This window comes from Eretmochelys imbricata, chromosome 5, assembly GCF_965152235.1.
Source record: "Eretmochelys imbricata isolate rEreImb1 chromosome 5, rEreImb1.hap1, whole genome shotgun sequence".
In the NCBI taxonomy this organism is placed as follows: Eukaryota; Metazoa; Chordata; order Testudines; family Cheloniidae; genus Eretmochelys; species Eretmochelys imbricata.
The window spans coordinates 98,688,725-98,710,593 of record NC_135576.1 but is presented as its reverse complement, the minus strand read 5'-3'; the positions used below and the strand labels follow the sequence as shown (position 1 = coordinate 98,710,593).

Here is a 21,869-nt window from a genome sequence, read left to right as displayed (position 1 = left end):
TAGTCTGTATTCGCAAAAAGAAAAGGAGTACTTGTGGCACCTTAGAGACTAACCAATTTATTTTAGCATGAGCTTTCAAGTGAGCTGTAGCTCACGAAAGCTCATGCTAAAATAAATTGGTTAGTCTCTAAGGTGCCACAAGTACTCCTTTTCTTTTCACAACAAAGAGATTGCACTACAGTATTCGTATGAGGTAAATTGAAAAATACTATTTCTTTTATCATTTTTACAGTGCAAATATGTATAATAGAAAATAATATACACTTTGATTTCAATTACAACACAGAATACAATATATATGAAAATGTAGAAAAACATCCAAAATATTTAATACATTTCAATTGGTATTCTGTTGTTTAACAGTACAATTAAAACTGCGATCAATCGTGATTAAGTTTTTTGATTTAATCGTGTGAGTTAACCGCGACAAAGGGAACTAGGAATTCAAGACATTTACCAATGCACCTGTAAACACACCTGAACAACTGGTGTTGCACTGGCAGAATAGGTACTGCCAGAGGATATGCACATAATTTCTGGAAGATACAGCCAAGCACAGGATAAAGAATTAGATGTAGCCCCACTCCCAATCTAGGTAACACTGTAGAAAAAACAGCTTTGTTACCCCGGGACACTGGTCTACTTCACTATTCACCTCCCCATGAAAAATATCCATAGAACTTTAGGTGTGAATTGGAAGAAACCATATAGCATATAATATAACTTTCCCTGAAATATTAATGGACTTGCCCTTAATCACTCAGTAGGTCAGTGTCAGGAACCTAATCCAGATAGTCCAGACATCCTGTCCCTTACTCTAATAACTCAATGATAGTGCCTCTATCATCATAACCAGTAGGCCCTTTCCTGGAGCACTGTATCTTTTGTAGTTGATTTTAAGTTATAGTCCAACTATCTTCTTCCTTCCATGACCCATGAAACCTAGAAAACATATGGCTTTACAGCAGGTAAAACTGTTAAATGAATTAAGTAAGAAGGAAGATACTGCGTGAATGCCTTTTGTGGTTAGTAGCATTAGTTAGTATACTAAGAAAGGGTTTTGATTACCATGGCTTTATTGGAGTGACCCCCTCCTTGAAACTCAATGGTTCCAAAGGCATCAGTTGGGCTGAGCTGAGTGTGCTTGCTGATGGACCACTTCTCTGACTGATTGTCATTTCGAGTGAGTCTGCTTTCATTTTTCTCATTCTGAATAATGGAGATACTTGGAGTCAGTCCAACATGTTGACCTATTAGACGCCCACAGCAACACCTATGGCAGTAAGGAAAAATTAGTTGCATTTATTGGCCTAAACATGCATCAGGCTATGTTTAAAGAAACTTCTTGCATGCACTGCAAAGTCTTAGAAAGTCACTTTCAGGCTGAAGTGATTTTACAGAGTTGTCAGAAGTCCTGTCTTGTAGCAAATACATTGACATGTCTAGGAAACAGACCGTTACAATATAGATATGACTTTTTTTGACTTGTGATTCTCCTTTGTGATGTCATTTTTGTGTAAAACTAAATAAAAAAGTGCTTTGTTCTAAATATAAAAAAAAGCAAAGATTCCCACCCCCCCAATACATTCTATACATTCCCACAGACTACATTAAGCTAAATAAAACTTTTTCACATGGACATCAACATATTTTAGTCACACGTGAACCTCATGTCTATCAGTCCCTTACAATACTAGCTGCTGTGTCTCTAATATAGAGTACAAATATTCAGGGGACTGGAATACATCACCAAGAAGATGACTAAGTTACAAATGAAACACTGATATAAATTCAGGTTTTGTTTTTCAATTGACACTTTCTGGGGTGTATAAAGTATTGGTGCCATGCCTCACGGAAATCCATCTCGAATGGTTCCAAAATACAAGCCATTCTTTGTATAGAATACTCAGAGATTTGGAAAAAATTATCATCTACGCAGTTGTTTTCTTGTAACTACATAGTTTCATTTTCATAGTATGTAGCAATACAATACCATACAATCTGTAGCATATAGCAATACAATTACCTATGGGGGTCTTTGGTGCTGGGTATGATATGAACACATTCTCTCTTGTAAAATGCTCTCTCTATCCATGATTTCTGAGCCTGAAAGAGAGAGTGTAAAAAAATCCCATAAACTTTATTTGTTCATTAAATACAATTTCAAGATTTCAAGCATAAATGAAAAGATAACTCAAACATGGAGAGAATCTTTAATTATTGACCTTGCAAACATGCTGTATCAGTAAACATTTTCCATCAGAATTTGGGTGCATTTCAAGAGCATAGCAATAAAAAGTTCAATACACGTAAATTTATAATATGTTCATGTTTATTGGCCAGATAAATTTAATACTTGTGCCTACATTCACATGACAGAAACCATGAAAGCAAAACAAATTAAAACAAATAATTGATCAAAGTTTTCTAAGTGGTAAGAAAACAACATGTCCTCAATTTAGAAACAATTTTTTAAAGTACTCTGTTACGTTAACTAATGTGGCTATGTTGGATATATAGTAAAATTTTTAGACATTAACCCCCCCCCACTAAAATATAAATTAATGGCAATCCACTATTAATCCGCTGCAACATTTTGTAGAAACTGCAGTTAAACAGCATATCGCAATGTCACTTAAAGTGTCTTGGAGGAAAGAGCACATACAAAGCAGGAAATGATACATGTGAAACAAGGGAAGCTTTGAAACATAAAAAGAACATGAGTACTTGTGGCACCTTAGAGACTAACAAATTTATTAGAGCATATATATATACAGATAAGTTGGAAGTTACCATACAAACTGTAGGAGGCTAATTAGTTAAGATGAGCTATTATCAGCAGGAGAAAAAAACTCTCAGTTTGTATGGTAACTTCCAACTTATCTCTCTCTGTGTGTATATATATATAAAAATAAATAATTGTGTGTGTGTGTGTGTGTGTGTGTGTGTGTGTGTATCTTACTATATGTTCCATTCTATGCATCCGATGAAGCAAGCTGTAGCAATAAATTTGTTAGTCTCTAAGGTGCCACAAGTACTCCTGTTCTTTTTGCGGATACAGACTAACATGCCTGCTACTCTGAAACTTGAAATATAAAGGGACAGATCTTTATATGGTATAAATTAATGTAGCTCCATCAAATTAAATTAAGCTATGCTGCTTTATACTATCTGAGCCTATAGCCACAAATGTACTCAGTAATGCAAAAGATTTTCTCTCAGTATGATCTTATTTCCAGACAAGAATGAAGAGGTGTGGTGGTTTGTTTTTTGAACAAAAGAGAAACCTATCTTCAGAGTTTCTGAACTCCTTTTAATTATCTGGGTAGTTCTTGATGAATCAAGTGAGTGAGTGTCCTGGTAAATTACCCAGTGGATTCCTGCAGATAGAACGTAATTATTTCCATTTAATATTCAGGTGATTGAAGGAAAATCTCAAAATATTCAGCACAAACAGGTACATCTTATAAAGTATATGCAAAGAATAAAATAGTATTTTTACAGTTACACAACAGAAACAGGGATATTGTTAATACTAATCACAAACAGGTGAAAGAGAGCAATGAATTATGAAACATACTATACCAAGTGGGTGAAGTTTAAGGAACATGAAGTGAGTTTCAGACAAATTTAAGCAATGTGATAATGCCTATATAAAAGAGTGGAAAAAAAAAAAGAAAATCTGCCTTTAGGAAATTAAGTGTGACATAGATAGGATGAGAGACATCATCATTGCTTGATATTCCACTTACTGTCAACCTTATTGCAACACAAAATTTCTGCAACTTATTTTTGATCCCTGAGGCCCACGTTTCTTGGATGTGTGCAAATCAGTTTAATCAGAGAAAATCCTTCAGACTACATGAATTTTCACATGTGCAGACTTTAAAAACAATGTTACATCTCTGCAATGGTGTAAAATCACCTCAGCTAAGCTTTTAAATCAAAACTGTTCTCTGCATTTTTCCACTCGGAACTGATTCCTTGTTCTTAATCATTGACTATTTAGCTGAGGGAGTTACACATTTTACTCTTGTTATTTTTAGTCTGAAACCAATCTACCAGATTACACTTTTACAAAAGTCAGGATTTTACATTACAGAAGGAGGCATCATAAAGAGTAGAAGGCATTCCAAGTGACTACCACTAGCCAGGATTCAGAGAGGCTTTAAGGAACTCTAGATGGAGCCATGGTAGACACTCTTTTCCCCCTGGGTGGAACGAGAGCTGCTAGGATATGGAGCCCTGGGGCAAGGTGTGCATATTTAATATACAGAAAAAAAGTATAATAGAGATCCTGGAAGTCTAAGAAAAGTGTACAATTTTTAATAGACTTTATTCTCTCTCTCTCTGTTATGAATTCTGGTAGCTACTTGAAAGGCTCTGAAACACAATCAAAATAAGTACGTAAAATGCATAGGAACCATATTTTTGCATGCCGTATTATCCTGTTAGTCAATATTAAATTGGCCAATTTTCAGTTTAGTAATTTAATGGACTTTTCACACGTAATGAGCCATTTCCTTATTAGCCAACTAGGGTTTTAATGCATTTTAAAGTGAACTTTTTTTTTTAAAAAAAACTTCAATTGAATATTTACCTACAGTGAATTCTTGTAGCCATTGAAATCCAAAGAATATACAACTTGGGACAATGAGAAAGGAACTTCAAAATTTTGGGGCAGGACATTGTTTTGTTTTACTAAAACATTACAATTACAAAGCCACACTTATTATTCAGGTATCACTTTGTACTATTGCCTTAGAAAAGTATTTGTCAATATAAGTAGAAGTGGATTTATGAATCACTTTTTTGTTATACATGTTAACATTTCTCAAAGTAAGGGAAATTCAGTTATGCTAAGTTTACTTATTTATTTTAACATTAAAGTAAGTGCCTGGCACATCTATCGTCTTTCTGGAAAGCATAAAATAGCTGTTACATACCACATTTCTGGATGACTTCCTAAGTAATTTCCTAGTACAAAACACCTCCACAAAGTTCTACCTCAGTAACATGGCAGCGCTCCCTAGAACTTTGCCTTTTTCATATACTTCTGAAATTTTATGGAAATCCACAAAAACAATTTACAGTAGACTTCGGAGAATTCACTCATTAAAAATATGCCCAAAGTACCTTCTTTAAAGATAGTTCAGGAACTGAATTGATCTAAACAAAAAATCAAATAGAAAATGAACAAAAGAGACTTCATAGAACAATACTTTGTTATTTTTTTAATAAGTGGGGAGGCACATATATAAAAAAGGTTTAAATAGTAGGCAAAATTTTATGTATTAGAAATTACAGTATTTATTTGCCAATTCATAACTTCAATTGAGATTTTGAAGACAAAAGAAAAATGAGATATGTTAAATATAATAATATGCCCTTGAGTTTCTCTGTTTTACATTAAAAAACAAAGAATGTTTGGAAAATTGTTAAAAAAGCAAATTAAAATAAAAGCTTGTTTTCACTCCATCAGAAGAAAGATTTCTACCTTTTAGGTCTTAAAAGATCTATTACCCTGCCTGCCAAATATTATGGTTTATCTTTTCATAATTCACTGTCACCTTCCATCCCAAAAGCATCCAGTTGTATTGCACTGAACCAACAACTTCCTGAGATAGATAATTTGCAATAAAAATAGTATATCTATATTCATTCATTCTCAGAAATGAAAAAGGATAATAAAATTACTTGCAACATGGTCTTCACCATAGAGTCAAAGGCAGAGATAAGTGACTAGATGAACTTTAATATTGTTATGCAAGTCAGATATGAACAGTTTATAAACTCTACATGAATTATGATGTGCTATATGAATTAATAAAATAGCAAACGATACAGCTTGTCTTTGCTTTTCATTATACCACAAACACGGTCTCTTGATGCTAATTAGCAAACCAAAAATTAATTCAATGGGTTCAATTAATAAATTACCTTTCATCTTTTATCGTCAGACTTAGTTTGTTTTTAGTTTAGTTCCTTGGAGTCAATATTACTTTCCTATAAAAAATAAAAAAAACCCCAAAACTAACAACAACAAAACAGATCAAGGCTAGTGTGTATATATATTAATATATATAGTATATATATTTTTTTACCTGAACATCAAACTTGGGTGGTGTCTAAGGCAGTACCAGAGCATATTATGTTGTCCACGTTTCACTGCTGCTGGTCATTCTGCTAATAATGCACTCATGACTGCCCACTAAGCAAGGCATTCACTCCATTCTGACCCAAGAGATGTTAAAGTAAGCAATGAACTTGCGCCCATTAGCTACTTGGAATGTGCTGCTGTGGGATTAGCCTCATTAAGAGTTCTATAGACATTCATCCGCAGCCCAGAAACACTGCTTGATTTGAACATCTAATCTGACGCCAAAAGAAAAACAAATCCTCTGAGAGCTTGGATTTAACTGGCACAAGCCCTGACAGGCTCTTTTTTAAATTGTATTTTATTTTCAGAAAGGCGGCTTGTGAAAGTGTGATTCTGAAAGTTGAACTCAGGAAAACAAATCCTTCAAAAGAAACAGTGTACTAAACTGGAAACTGACCACACAAGAGATATTGTTAATCTCTAAAGAATGAAACTAGAATATATATTAGCCAACAGCTAAGAATCTACATAAAATGTAAATATATTAAAATTAATCAACAATGGCATTTATCCAAGGAACCTAGGTTTTGCAACAGTTTCTTGCTCAACTGTCACAAATTTATCATTCCATAAACCTGAATGTTTGAATTTCAAACACAGGGACAGCTGAATATGCTTGTGTTAGTTAAAAGTCAGTGACTTATATTTGACTTGGGGGACTACAAATTTGAGGATCAAAACATGATTCCAATGATCTGGCATTAAGGCAGAAGGAGAACTTTATAAACCATCATTTTACATTTGAATATTTCAGAAAGAAAGCAATTATACATTTAGAATGGGTGACTAGTTTTGAGAAATAAATAAGAACGAGCCCAAACCTCAACCCAAATTTAAACTTTTTATTTAGATTTTTTACAGTTTGGATGAGTTTCTCTCCCTCCACACACAGACACACACACTATTCTTGTCCCAGATAGACCTTCCAAACTTACTAAACTCTACTAGGGTCTGGTAATCTCTGGAAGGTTGGGTGACACCTGAAATTTCTCACAAAGTGTTATAGTATCCAGAGGCCTCCGATGGACAAAATGAGCACTACATTCTGGGGTTACTGTTACCAGGGGAATCTCTATTGCATGTAAGATTTGACCAGAGGACCTAGCCAGAGTGAAATAGACTGTGTGGAACATGGAGAGATCTTTTCAGTGTGATACCAACACAGGTGAGGGCCTATGGAGAATAGGTGACCAGTGTCAGGAAAACAGCTGTCGAATGAGAGCCTGTTGGGGGTTAAAGAGTGAGGTTTAAGAATCGGAAAAGGAGAAAGATGATTTGGGGATTTAAAGAGAGGGATTTGATTTGGCAAAGAGGAGAAAGGGAAAAAAGACTGGAACAAAGAAGTGAGAGGGACAAGACAGACATCAGAAGATTTGGATGACTGCATAAGCATCCAAACTTCACTTTGAAATGGAACACGTGCTTTAATACTTTGCTGGATCAGAGTCAGAATGCTCATCAAGACGTTGAAAGACCAAGCTCCAAACTTTCATTGGGGTCCTTTTGACCTCAGTGCCCAGGCTGCATTTACCACAGACTTGCCCTGTCTTCACTCCCCAATCCGCTCTGCTTTGTTTTCTAATTTAGGCCCAGGTTCCAGCCAGGCACTGTAAGCACATGTAGTCCTGTTGATTTCATAGGGGTACTCATATTTTAAACGTTGCTGGATCTAGGCCTTTGTTTGTAAACGTCTTGGGGCAGAAGTCATATTTTGAGAGGTGCATATCACACCTTTGGGTAGTGACAGAAATAATAAACCATCAGTATAAACTACAATATGCATTAACTACTCCTGGTGTCAACCTGTGACATTGTGGGGAATTTTTCACAAGATGTTGCATTGGAAAGTTTCTGCAAATGCCACTGATTCAACAGAGAACAGCAGCTCTATCTGTGGGAGCTCTTATGGAGATGCTTTAACATTATGACATCATGAGGTCATAAACTACCAATACTGTTGCTGTTCCTATAATATGAGTAGTAATAAAGAGAATAGTCCATAAATTCACAGCAGAGAGACCTATTTTCTTTGTTTTATATTGTGTAAATTACACAATGGAATAGCACTCTATTCTCTTGATCAATGCTTTTTAAAAGGCTGACACTGCTCATTTAGAAACCTACAGCATAAATGCTATTAGAATTTAAAACCCAGCTCACCGTTAATGAAGTGAAATTGGTACTCCTAAAATCAGGAACAGTAATGAGCTGAATATCAATCTCTCAAGGGAGATGACAATGATTATTAAAAACAGTCAGCAGCAGAAATCTTTCAGGACAATAAGTTCCATTAGAAGGTAACCTTCTAGGTACCAATGATGTTTAACTGCTGATCTAAGAATTGGAAGTTCAGACTAGCTCAAATAATTAACATGGAACCAATAAGCAGCACTATTAAAGAGGATTATTTCTGGTAAATTCAGCTTTGCTGGTAAAACCAACGGGGAGACAGCCTTAGCTCAAAGTGTCACAACCTCACTAATCTCCCCTGGACAATGGTAACAAAAACCTTCAGCAGGGCAGAAGCAGTGCTGAAAAAGAAGTGTCATCTGCTCTACAGTGGGCTAATGCAGCTGGACAAACACCAGAATATTTCTAAAGTAAATAACTTTGCATGTTTAAAAAAATGGGTCAGATATTTACAAGTGAGATTTTCAAAAGCAACTAAGTGATTTGGGAACACCAGTCTCATCGAAAGCCAATGAGATTGGTGATCCGAAGTCACTAAGCATATGTCTACACTGCAATGCAAGCAGTAGAATCTGAGTTAGCAGACCCCAGGTTTGTTAATATACAGCTTGAGTGTCTACATTCATTTGTAACCCCAGGTTATGAATTGTTGAAGCCTGGGTCCCAACTTGGGGATCCAACATCTGCACTGCATTACGCAGGCCTGAGTCATTGGACTGGACCAATCTCCCAGACTTCCTAGAGCCTTTCATTCTTGGTACAGTGTGGAAAAATTTGACTGTCCAGAGGGCAAAGAGAGCCTGTGGGATTCTGGAATACTTTTGATGGACTCCTACAGCACAAGTCCAGTGGGGCGTGTATACACTCCAAAGCACTAGGCTTGAACTCTAGATCCCATCTTGACTCAGAACCTTGACCCCGTGGGGTCCTATGACCCAGAGTCCAAACCCTGGGTTAGTACAATGTGTGTGTAGATGGGAGGGGGATTAGGCTTGAGTGAGAGTTCAAACCTTGGTAGTATAGACATATCCTTAGATGCTTTTGAAAACCCCACTCAGCATGAATAAGAACAGTATTTGCAGTTAGGTTAGCTCAGGTAAAATTACCAACTATAGCAATTCAGATGTTTCAGGGAATAAGTTTATCACTAGTTGTAGTCAGGGTAAATTTCTCTTTCCCCATTGCACAATTAAGTGCATTATGATGTGTTTGTGTCTTTCCCTGAAACACTGGGCATTGGCTACTGTTGGAAACAGGATATTTCACTAACTGGAACATTAGTCTGCCCCAAAATGACTATTGCAATATTCCTCTGACTTTTACGGGACACTTGTTACTGGCAGTACGATAGAGGCCAAGACATTAAACCTGCACTTACTGTAGCTTGCTTTCTGTACTCTGTTCCTTTTCTATGTGATACCATGAAAACTTTATCATCGGAGTTGTTCCAAGAACAATCTTCAATTGTCATGAAAATCAAGCTGTATTCAGCACACAGGAGGAGGGCAAAAATGTGGCCATTTATCATCACAAGTTTCCCAAAGTAACTTTTACATTGCATTTGGAAGAAATGTAGTAATGTAAGAAGAATCTGAAAAAATATATTTTCTTCAACAGTTTGCAGTTGTAAACACCACCATATCCCACAGAGTTCTTGTCACAAAGTAATGGAAAAATATTACAGTTTTAATTATTGGTGCCATGTAATACTACTTAGTATTTTTATTGTCCATTGTATTTTTGAAGTATTATACAAATATGAACTAATTAGTCCTCAGCATCCCTGTGACTTAGTATTATTAGCCCCATTTTACAGAAGAGTAAATGGAGGCAAAGTGATTAAGGGCATGTCTACACTGCAATTAAAAACGTGTGCTGGCATCTGTCAGCTGACTTGAACTCGCAGGGTTCGGGCAAAGGAGCTGTTTAATTGTGGTGTAGATGTTTGGGCTTGGGCTGGAGCCTGGCATCCAAAGGGGGGTGGGGGAGAGGTCCCAGAGCCCGGGGCCCAAACATCTACACCGCAATTAAACAGCTCCTTTGCCCAAGCCCCATGAGCCAGAGTCAGCTGACACATGCCAGCCGCAGATGTTGAATTACAGTGTAGACATACCCTATGAGATCTGCCCCAGTGTGTGTGTGTGAGACAGAGAGAGAGATGTGGGGTGCGGAGCGCGCAGGCAGACATGTACCAAGGTCCTAGAATTGGTGCAGAGGCCTGGTGTCCCATGGACACCCTCCCTCCACCAGGATCTATAGGATTTGGGGGCAAACAAGCAGTTCAGTCCCTGTGGCGATCAACTGATGGGATGAAGTGGAGGAAATGCAAAGAAATCCTCATAATATTTCTTTCCCTTAACTCCTTTCTGGGGTTCCATCCATGTGGCAAAACACATGTGGTAAGCTCCAGCCTCTCTCTCACCTGAGGTTTTCTTCCTTCCATTCTCTCCCATGCACCTAGGGTCTGCTCCCAGCCCCGGAGTGTATCTCACTTGAAAGCACCTCAAACCCCACCAAAACTAGAGGTAGTCTGATACTGCCTCTCCCAACATTCTCTGCAGCTGTTGCTGCTGACTCTTCACTGTGCATGGACACAGGCTGTAGACAGAGCGAGGAAAGGAGTAGCCAGTTGCAGGCAGAAAGAGCAGATAGCCATGCTGTTGCAAAGCATTTTCGGTAATGGCTTCTAGTGGCAGGAGGAGTAGAAAAACCTGGTTTCCTGACAATTCTGCCTGATGATCTAGAAGATGGCCCTGGTGTTCTGTGGGTCTGCAGAGAGGTTCCCCCACACAGTGTGGGATAATTGTTAATTCTACTTTCACCTGGAATTTTGCACCAAGGTGAAACCGAAGGTAAACCTCAAAATACCTGCCACTCAAACTCAAAAGCGTCACCATGCTGACACCAAGTGAACTCAAAACTAGTGGACTTTATACCTCCAATAATCACATTCTGTTTGCCCAACTTGTGCTTGCAGTTTCAAATGCAAAGGATGACCCTCTGAATTCTCTGGCCACGTGCAATACAATACATAACAACAACAGATGCTCCAAACATACAATATTCTTCTTCACAACCTAAGGAATTATGTTGACATGCAACTGCTGCATTCCATCCTACAGGTGGCTGCATTTCACAGAAGAAAAGACTAACAATGTACAAGTGTATTCTACCAGTTTGTTTATCTTATAAAATATGTTCCAAGTTTTTGGGATGAAATGTGTTCTATGATTTATTATTATTTATTACTTTGCATATCACCAAGTACATAGGCATGGTTCAAATTTTTGTCTATTGATATTGAAAACACCATTGGTTTTAAATAGCATAGAAAGGATTTCTACTTCTTGCTAAACCTATCATCCATCTTGAGATATAGTATAGTGCCCGCAACTGAGAGATTTGGAGAGAAGAGTTTATGGTCGGACCTCTTTGTCCACATACAGTAAATTAAGAACATTCCAGCAATAGGAAAAATGTAAGACTATCTTCTATTTGTATGTAGCATGATCTGATATATGGGTAGTGTTACGGTACTAAGAGAATAATTCAAATTCATTTTACTAATGGGGGCAAGTTGCAAGCACATATTTCAAGCAGCATAAAAGTAAAAATATCTACATAACCATCTAGTACAATGAAGGAATAAAGTATTAAGATTAAACATTATGGAAATATTTTAGTTTCATATTCATTTTTCTTCGTTTTCAAAGAGAACCTTAATGATGTGGCCTGATTGCTAACGAGAAAACAAAGCCATCACCATAAGTTTTCTGTGAGATATGCAGGACTAATTTGACATTACTTGGGGTATTGCAGGTTATTAGACACAGATCTGAACTGCTTGCCAACATTTTTGCCTTAATGTGTGACTTGGCACATTAATGGGCCTTCACTGCAGAAACAGCAGTAGAGAGATTTCTACAAGAGAAGGAAATTACAGAAAGATATTGCAGAAAAGAGTTTCTAGATCAAATGCTCCAAGATTTTACAGACTAGGCTATGACTAACAAATTCATGAGAAATCAAATTACACTAGAAACTAAAAGCTTAAAACAGCTCTCAAAGTTGATAATCCCAGAAATGAGACATTTCTTCCCCCCATTTTCCTTTTATTTATTAAAAAAGACCCATACATTTATTTTTAAAGGCCTTTTGTTACCCATCTTAAATCAGAATTACTATTTATTGAAATTTTCTTAATCCAGGGTATAAGATTTATAGCTAAGTCCAGGCGTTAAGGGTCCATTGCTTTTGGGGGTGATTACTACAGAAATGGGGTGTGATCGCAAAGGGGAATTTGTGAGGCAATGAAGCTCAGGCTTACAATGGAAACCTGAGGTTGACCAGGAGACACTTATGTCACAAAATAACTTTAGCTTTGATGCAAAAATAAAAAAAAAATATGAGGGCCAAATTTTCAGCACTCTTAAATTCCACCCACAAAATTCATGAACACGTCCTCTTTCTGCAGGTAAATCTGCCATCTGATTCCTGGACAACGTATTACTCCCACTGCAACAGCCGGTCAGTAGACAGCTCCACAATTTTGAGAACAGTAGGTAGGTACAGACTGAGGTCAGAAGATCTGGCTGGAAATTTTGCAACAAACCCAAAGTATCTCTTAAAAACAGTTTGGGTTTGATGAAATTTTGTCCAACCACAGGAAGGTTTCCAGTGGAAACCTTCTTGGTTCCCTGCCAGCTCACCTGGCAGGCTGCTGGGGACTCTGGGTTTCCATAGTCTGCAGTTCAGGGTACTGTCCAGGCCCACAGCAGCCCCACCACGTGGACTGTCAAGGGGTCAGGGATCCTGGATTTCCAGGGTCTGTGGTCCCATGGCAGACCTACGATGCAACAGCTTCCAATGTTTCCAGGCTCCCTACTGCAGAGTTGGGAACCTGAAAGCCCCAGCACGAGCCAAGGCTCTGAGAGTCTAGGCTCCCAGGACAGCACAAATGAAATGACCTTTTATCTGAGTGGCACTTGCAACAAAAATCATGTGTACAGTGAGCCAAATATATTATATTAGCAAAAATATTAATGGTAGAAAGGTTAGGCAAAGTATAAAGGATATAGTATATAGGACACTACTAAGGGCATACGGTACTATTAAATGCTGTATTACGTTAGAGAAAATTAGAAACAGTGCTAAAATCACATGGGTATAACTAGGAAGTGTCTCAACAAATGGGGTCAGAAATGGACATTTTGACACAGACTATGGCTGCCTCTGAGCAGGTGTGCAAATTGGCTGGGCGGGACAGGCTTTCAGCATGTTGAGCACCCATGCAGGGGGCAGCCATTAACCCAGCGCTTGTGCTGTCCTTGTGCAAGGTCAGGGGGGCAATATGCTCCAAAAGAGGGAGGAGGGCCATGACCTTAACCCTCAACCCCTTCATGTTTGCACCTTCCCCAGACTGCCATTGACATAGGGAGAAGTTGCATATTCAAAAAGAAATTGTAAGCACCACTCTTCAGTGCACCCCCGGCACTGCAACAGAAGACGAACACGCGTGCCAGCAGATTCACAGTCAGAATGCCTCCAGTGGAATGGTGCTACTCCACAGCCACTCCCGCCAAGTCAATGGCTCTGACAGCCATAACGGACACCTTTTCTTCTGCAATGTCGATCATTGTCTATTTTGGGTAGGCTTGGGAATGAGTTGAGATACTTGAACTCTTATCTCCATTGCACATTTATGACACTATACAAATAAAATAAAATAAATAATAAATGCACCAATTCCTACATTCTTCTCCTATACCCATCCCCAGTTACTGCTTGTATGATATGAAGTGATAGAAAACGTCCACCGTGAGAAAAATCTGAAGCTCTGACCTATCCCCAGCAAATTCTTATATTTTTGGCAGACCAATCTATTTTTCACTTTTCCTCCAAAAGTGCCTGTGGCAGAGTTACCCTTCAAAACTATCCTTTAGAATAGTGGTTTTCAACCTGTGGCCCAAGGACTCCTTGGGGTCCGCAGACTATATCTAAGATTTCAAAAGGGGTCTGCACCTCCAGTCGAAATTTTTTAGGGTCTGCAAATGAAAAAAGGTTGAAAACCACTGCTTTAGAAGGAATACTGTCATATAATACCCAGCATGCAGATCTAAAAATGTATGCCTAAAAACAAGCTCTTAGAAACAGATTTTTAGAGAAGAACATCAGCTAGATTTATTAAACAAAGTTTAGAATCTCTCCTCCTCCCTAAGAACTATGACATTATCAATAATCATTTTTATGTAATTAGAAACAATTTAGTACTATGGTAAAAGGCATATTTGCTATTGATTGCCCATTTGTATACATATTCGATCATGCCACTGATTTGAAGAGTAATCTGTAGTTACTATTATGATTTATTTGGGGCCAGATTTTCAAAAGTACGTGGTGGCCACAATTGAGACTGGATTTTCAGAAGTGATCAGCTCCCACATAGATATATGTGAAGTAATCAGATTTCTGAAGTGGTCAGAACCCAACATTCTTCACTGTTCTCAGTAGAAACTAAAAAAATCTGGCCACTTAATTTTAGGTGCCTAAATGGGAGCTGAGCTCTTTTGAAAATCTGGCCCTTGTATTAAGAGTAAAGCCTAAGAACCCAAATCAGGATCAAAGCAGCATTGTGCTAAATGATACACAAACAAAAGAAACGACAGTCTTCTATCTCACAGAGCTCACAATGTAGACATATGAGGAGATGCACGAAACAGACAAATGGAGAAAGGGGGATGAAGAATGAGGTAACAGTAAGACAAGCATGCTTTGCATCATAAAGCAATAGTCTTAGTTTGCCACCTGCCTAGCCATTGTTATTCAATAGATTTCATACAGATTCAATCAATCGTCTATTACCAGGGTTCATACCCAACTGACATATTATAATACAAAAATTACAGATCTTTAAACTTCAAAGAAAAATAAAACGTAATGTTATAAAACAGAACATAAGTTTTGGAGGGAAGATCTACTGTAGGTTTAATTCACTCTCAAATGCCGAAGCCATTTATAAATAGCTCTAGCAGCTATCTACCGTTTTTTTGGCATTAGCAAATCATCAGCCTAATATTCACGCTGGGGCCATTCATTATTTTTGTTCCCCTTTGTGTTAAGAGTAAAGGAATATCAAAGGTTTTTATCATCACTTTAAATATTTTAAATGCAATTCACACAAACAAAAAGCAATCTCAAAATTCATGTGAAAGGTCTATTTTAACACCCTAAATTCAAACAAAGTAGAGTTAAGGCTGATAAACCTCCATTTTATCCCTCCACATTTTGATTATTAGTCCAGAGGTCACAGAGCTGTGGACAATTTGAAATATCACCACTACTGCCTTTCCTAAGTATATCAAAGACTGCCCTTATTCTGTTTTGCAAATACACAAGGTTTTGACACCTTTATTATATGGTGCATACAACAAAAGCATGATAAGGAAAAATCATTATGACATTTCTTGAAGAGTTAGTGTGAATGAAGTAAGCCATGTTTAAAATTTAATATATTTACCCAAAATATGTTCTATCTTGTGCTAACATAAATGAACATAATGCTCCAGGGATTGCTCAAGCCAGATTTCAACAAACGTTCTTGTGAGCACAAACATATCTTGTAAATGTTGGCAGAAAACTAAAGAAGCATCACATATATTGTCAAAGTGAGCCATGATATATGAAGCAGAACCATACAAATTCACTAAGATGGTGGACTTAAGATGTATCCTGGAAAGAACAAACCCTAACTCTGGCAGCAATACAGGAAAGCACTTTAGCATATACTTAACTCTAAGCATATGCTTAAATCTATTCTTATTCACAAAAAAACACCATCATGTGTTTAATTCCTGTTGACTTCAGTGGGGTTTAAACACTTTGCTGAACAGGGATGGATTTATGCAGGCGATTAAAGATAAGCACAATCACAAGTGCTTTCTGAATCAAAGTGCATGAAAGCAAACAAAGTTGAAGGAGATCTTTAGAAACCAGAAGAGCCTTTATACAGACAATAGGCTAATCATGCTACAATAGGAAGAGATGGAAGACTAACTAGATTTAAAAGGAATGGTTAGTGGTACTACTTTTCTCTTACAATGAACAGATTAGGCTGTAATGGAATACATACATTTTAATAACATCTAATTTTTTTAATATATAATTTGCAAAAGAAAAAATATTACTTTTGGGTGAGAATCTGCAGACCAAGTTTCTACCTGGTGCACTTTTTTAAAGGTGTTGTAGTAAATGCAAAACAAGTGAGATTTAGAGTAAAACTGTGGTGACAACCACAACTAACAGCATGACTACTGAATTCCTCTGGATATTACAGGTTTTTAAAATCAACCTCTAAAAAATAATCTCTTGCTAGTGTCTACAGTATTTTGGCTTAGCTACGAACAAAATAGATGAAGAACTGTATAGAGAATATGAACATTAATTAGAATGGAGGAGTAATTTCCAACTGTTCAGATGAAACTTGATTTGGATTTTGAGAATAATACAAACTGCTTTTATTACACTTTCCTTATGCTTTGCAGGTACAGTATTGTCATGTGGGAAGCATGTCTAATTGTGTAGTGATCCAAGTGCCACATTTAATACTGTTATGGTTCAGCAATTCTGTGTTTGTAAATGGTGTACACAATGTCTTAATTAGAACTTACACTGAATCTGTGCCTTTCTATTTTTAGATCCTTTTTTTTCAGATTAATAATTAGGGCATTATGTAATTCAGATGTTCTTGGAATTGGTCCGATAAAAACATATTTCTGCAAGCACCTTCTCTCCTCCCCCCGCTTAACCATCACTACATAAATTCATCTTTTGAATATTAGTAGCGTATTTATAAATTAGTATTTTTTTCTGTTTGATTTGAATTCTATTTCATGCTTATGTCTGTCAGGATAAGATGCAAAAGAGAGATATACAACGGGGAGGAGGGGTGTTCCTACTGCCAGGGAATATACAATTATAAAATATTTCATTGACTGACTCTTGGTTAGAAACATAATCACATCCTGGGAGCCTGAAATTGAAATCTGTTTTCTTACTGAATATTTTCCATCCAGTGTATGTGTTGAGTTATTTATTATGTATGGTTGTTTACTATTACTTTGTTCCTCCTGGCAATGATACATTAATGTATTAATTCTGTCTTTCAAAAATCTTCATTTATCCATCTATTTCACATACATTTTAAAAATTACATTGACTGACAAAAAGTCCTTCATAAATGTCAGAAAGAAAAGGGTCAAAATTTGAAATCCAAAAAGCTTAACAGTGTTCCCTTAAAGAGAGGAATTTTCCATCGGGAAAACCACAGTACTGTAGCTTACTTAAATTTACACCTACATATACCATATCTTTGACATTTTAGAAGAGTGCATGTATCCTTAAACCAGGCAGCCTTTTTGCATCCTTTCCCTTTTAGGGAAAAAGTTGGGACAGAAGTGTGACTCTCATTGCACATGTTTTTATTTAATATAATTTTAATAATTTTGCTAATATTTGCAAACAAGATTTCATTACTCTATTCCCCATTTGCTCCTCTATGCTAGGTCCCAATTCAGGAAAGCACTTAAGCACATGCTTAATTCCAATTGAAGTTAATGTGACCTAAGCATATGTTTAAAGTTGAGCCTGCTTTCTTGAATTAGGGCCTTATTCTGGAGTGAAATAACTTTTAATATAAAAATAGACAAATTATGAGTTCATAAATAAAAGATTATAACTTTACAGTAGCGTCAAAGCAGAAGGGGAAATTTGGAGACAACAAACTCATTAAAGCACATAGCAAGAGAAATAAAAATAAAGCCACTTGAAAAATAAATAGCCATTCTCACTTGTCCTCATTTGATCCAGAATGAAAGTTTCAATGCACAGGTACTGAATGAAAAATTGATGACTATTATATTGACCATGAGACCTTTAAACCAATGATATGTTCAGTTATATGAACATGGAAAACTGTTGACGCTCAAACAATAAAATGGTATGAAATAAAACTAATGTAAAATGTTAATGTTACTATCTTGTGCTAGCAGTACCATTCTGAAATCTCAATTTATATGCAATTTTATGTATTAACATTTAAAAAAAAATCAGCCAGACTCTCAGCTATATATACTGAAAAAAGAGAATCTATTTAATTTTTTGGCTTCTCTTGTATATTTTTATTTTAAGGATTCAGCTTTACACAGTAATAGCTATATGAGTAAGATCTGTGTTGACTAACCTAGGGAAGTCCCTCTTTCAGCTCACATGGTAGACTTTGCTTATTTTTACTTTTTGAATTAATACTAGATTTACAACTTAACAGAATCTACGCTACCATCATTGTACACAGGTAGCTATCAATAAGGCTCAGACCCTGCAAGCTGGTCTGCTTGGGTGACCCTCTGCCCCTTTTGGAGGCCACTGACTTCAGAGGGTCTGCCTGACTGGAGCAGCTTGCAGGATTGAGGCCTAACACTGGAAACATCTGTGGCAGAATAGTCACATATGCTTTCATGTCTTAGAGCTATATGCTCCTATGTTCTATGAGTCAATACAGGACAAAAGACTGAAGCTAGAGCTGGCCAAGATTTTTTTAACTGTATTTTTATTGTTTTTATATAAAATATAAACATAAACATATATAAATACATGCACAAGATGTAAATATTATATAAATAACAAAATCCAGTGTCATTATTTGTAAAACCTGGATCAGAACAGAACAAACCCTTAACCCATAGAGATCATGTAGGGCATCAATTATTAAAGTGATGTGTAAATATAACCTCTGAGTATCAGGGACTAATAGATACTAAACTGCAAAAGCATGCAATAGTTGCATGTGTGACCAGACATCCTCATATTTTCCCCAAGTGTTTCTATTAGAGCAGATTTTTCCATTAATGCAGTTCTAAGACAGCTCACTAAGCCAGTCTGTGTATGAGACAGGAACTGCAGATTTCTATTTTCTCAACTTTGGCCACTTCTTAATGTTAACTGAGAATACTAACTAATCCAGCACCCCTAAAACACACAAGCTTGCAAAAGGAAAGATAGCAACACTTAAAATTTGAGAGAGCATGGAATACAGTGTTCCAGAACACATGCCTTTTTGGACAGATATGGAAGATGTGTGAAAGATTGGCATGTGGCTGTTTGGATCTCCAACATTCAGTGTGTGTTTCCAATCTAGCCTCAAAACCAAATGTTCTGGAGTCCAGTAATACCTGTTCAATATCTTGTTCTGGAAGAAATCGCAAGGATAAAGAACTTGAAGTATCTTTCACATTAAGCCAGATATCTTCCCAGGTTTCTGTTGTGACAGTGAGGGCTAAGTTCTTCCCATTTTCTTTTGAGATTCAGATTTTAAGGATAATGGGAAAGCATTAAGCCCCCTATAAGTAATTCCTACAAAGTGACCTTTTGTTTCCTTATTTCTTAGCATGTTGGTCTAAAGGTGACAGAGTCGAAACAGACCAAGTGTCCGCTATCCTTGCATGAATCCTTGAGCATGACTGCTGAAAGAAGGAACTGTAAAGACAGCGGTAGCTGATATTTGTTACACATGTAATCGAAGCAGGTCAGTTTATGATCTTGCATTATATCTTTAATTTTTGTTAATCTTTTTTCTATCCAAATGGTCTTAAACATGGAGTTGGCCTTGATCCTGAGATACAGGTATGCCATAGTAGTATGAGAAGAGAATTAGTAAGATAGGATGCTGTAATCATCTGAAGTGGTCAAGAATCCTTGAATGACATGTTTTTTGGTTGAAAATGGCAGTTGCTGAAACCAAAATTTCTCACAGGAAAGAGTAATTAACATTTTTTTTTAAACTTAAAAACAAAAAAGGAAAACAGTTCTGAATTTTTTTTCCAGACGTTTGGTTCATGAATATTTTCAAGATAGACTTTCTGTCCCTGTTTGGGATGGGAAATATTTTTTAAATCTCAAAAATTTACAGGGGATGTGAATAACCATTTCCCACCCAGCTCTACTGAACGGCCCTGTTTCACTAAGGCTATATCTACACAAGTTAGGGGTATGATTCCGTGTCAGAGGGCACATACTTGTGCTAGCTCTCATCAAGCTAGTGAGAGTGTAAATAGCAGTGTAACCATGGTAGCACTGTGGAAGAGAATAATACCTCTGTGGTATGGCTTCATATCAGTGTAAACTCCTGAAATGAAATAATTCAAAACATCTATGATACGGGGTGATGGAGAGAACCAGATTAGAAGGTGTAAACTGGAAACTTGAGTGAATTAGAGGAAACTCTAGAGAGGTCTAAAATACATCAATAAAAATATTGCAAATTGAGACTGCCTTAGACAACAATAGTTTGTCACACAGTGGCAACATACTCACTGGGTGATTTGCAAGACCACTGTAAACTTGGAGTTTATAGGAGAAAGGACTAAAGGAGAATTCAAACCCAGGGAAGGGCAAGCGTCAAGTGGTAAGGGTTCCACCCAAGGATGGCAGGTCCCGAGCTCTGTTCTGAGTGGTACCTTGTCGCCAGCCAATCTGCTCACTTATAGGAATCTGCTGGCTGGCTCTTGGCACTTTGAGAGGGTAAGGGTTGGGGGTGCCATGTGCTGCGGTGGGTGGCCTTTTTACCATGTAGAGGCCTGCAGTGGTATAAACTGGTCCAATAGAAGATATTACCTCACTCACTCTACCTCTCTCTAATATCCTGGAACTGACAAGGCTGCAACAACACTGCATACAGTCATGTCTGTCCTTCGCTCCACCTGCGTTTGCAGTGTCATGATAACTGAGCTGAAAGCTGATGGCTTTGCAAAGATCTGTAGATAAATAACACACAGACTTTCACTTGGATGGCAACCCACTGACCCAAGTCAGTCAGTTGACCACTTTCTGAAACGGTGTGCCTATTTAGTGAGGAAGTGTATATGCTTGTGAATGTGTTTTAAAGACTGTCACAGAATTACGGTGGATCTTTGTTTTCTAACAGGTCTCAAACGAGACTGCTGCCAAGTAGTCTTAACATAGAACAAATCACTGTGGTTAAAGATTACAGATCATTCTAGGTGTAGACAGAGAAAAGTGTGCCAGCTTTTTGAACTGCACCTAGTCTGTACAATCTGTCATAAATGTAGGAGTTTGTTAGACATTAGAAGTGTTAGCCAAATCCTGGGGCTAATATCATTCAATGGGAAACAGATAATGGTAAGGGTTGACTACTATAGATCTATCAGGAAGAATAGATCAAATTTTCTTGTGAACCAGTTTGCGATTGTTTTTCCTCTGGTGTGTTAACAATACAGGACTGCAGGAGCTGATAACTAATTGGCACAAGTGAGGCCGTATTCTGAGGGACTCAGTCAAAAATCTAATCAAAGATACCTTCCCAAGATAGAAAATAACACTTATACTCAATTACTATTAGCCAAATCTTAGTCCAATACCATTTTTGCCTTCTTATATCCTATATCATTAGCTTGTGTTAAGGATATTGAATAAAGCTCTATAAAACCAAATTCATCTTGAGTCCTTT

The 21,869-nt window shown here is 37.1% G+C and overlaps 1 protein-coding gene across 6 annotated transcripts in view; it reads right to left on the bottom strand.

The window, feature by feature from the left end:
* Positions 1 to 21,869, bottom strand: part of TRPM3 (transient receptor potential cation channel subfamily M member 3) — a 612,909-nt gene that overhangs the window by 183,502 nt on the left and 407,538 nt on the right. For all 6 annotated transcript variants that reach the window (XM_077816402.1, XM_077816403.1, XM_077816404.1 and 3 more), the window contains exons 2-3: positions 2,027 to 2,106; positions 1,069 to 1,273 (exon numbers count right to left, since the gene is read on the bottom strand). In XM_077816402.1, coding sequence (XP_077672528.1) covers positions 1,069 to 1,273; positions 2,027 to 2,106 — 285 coding nt within the window. The remainder of the gene's footprint in view (positions 1 to 1,068; positions 1,274 to 2,026; positions 2,107 to 21,869) is intronic.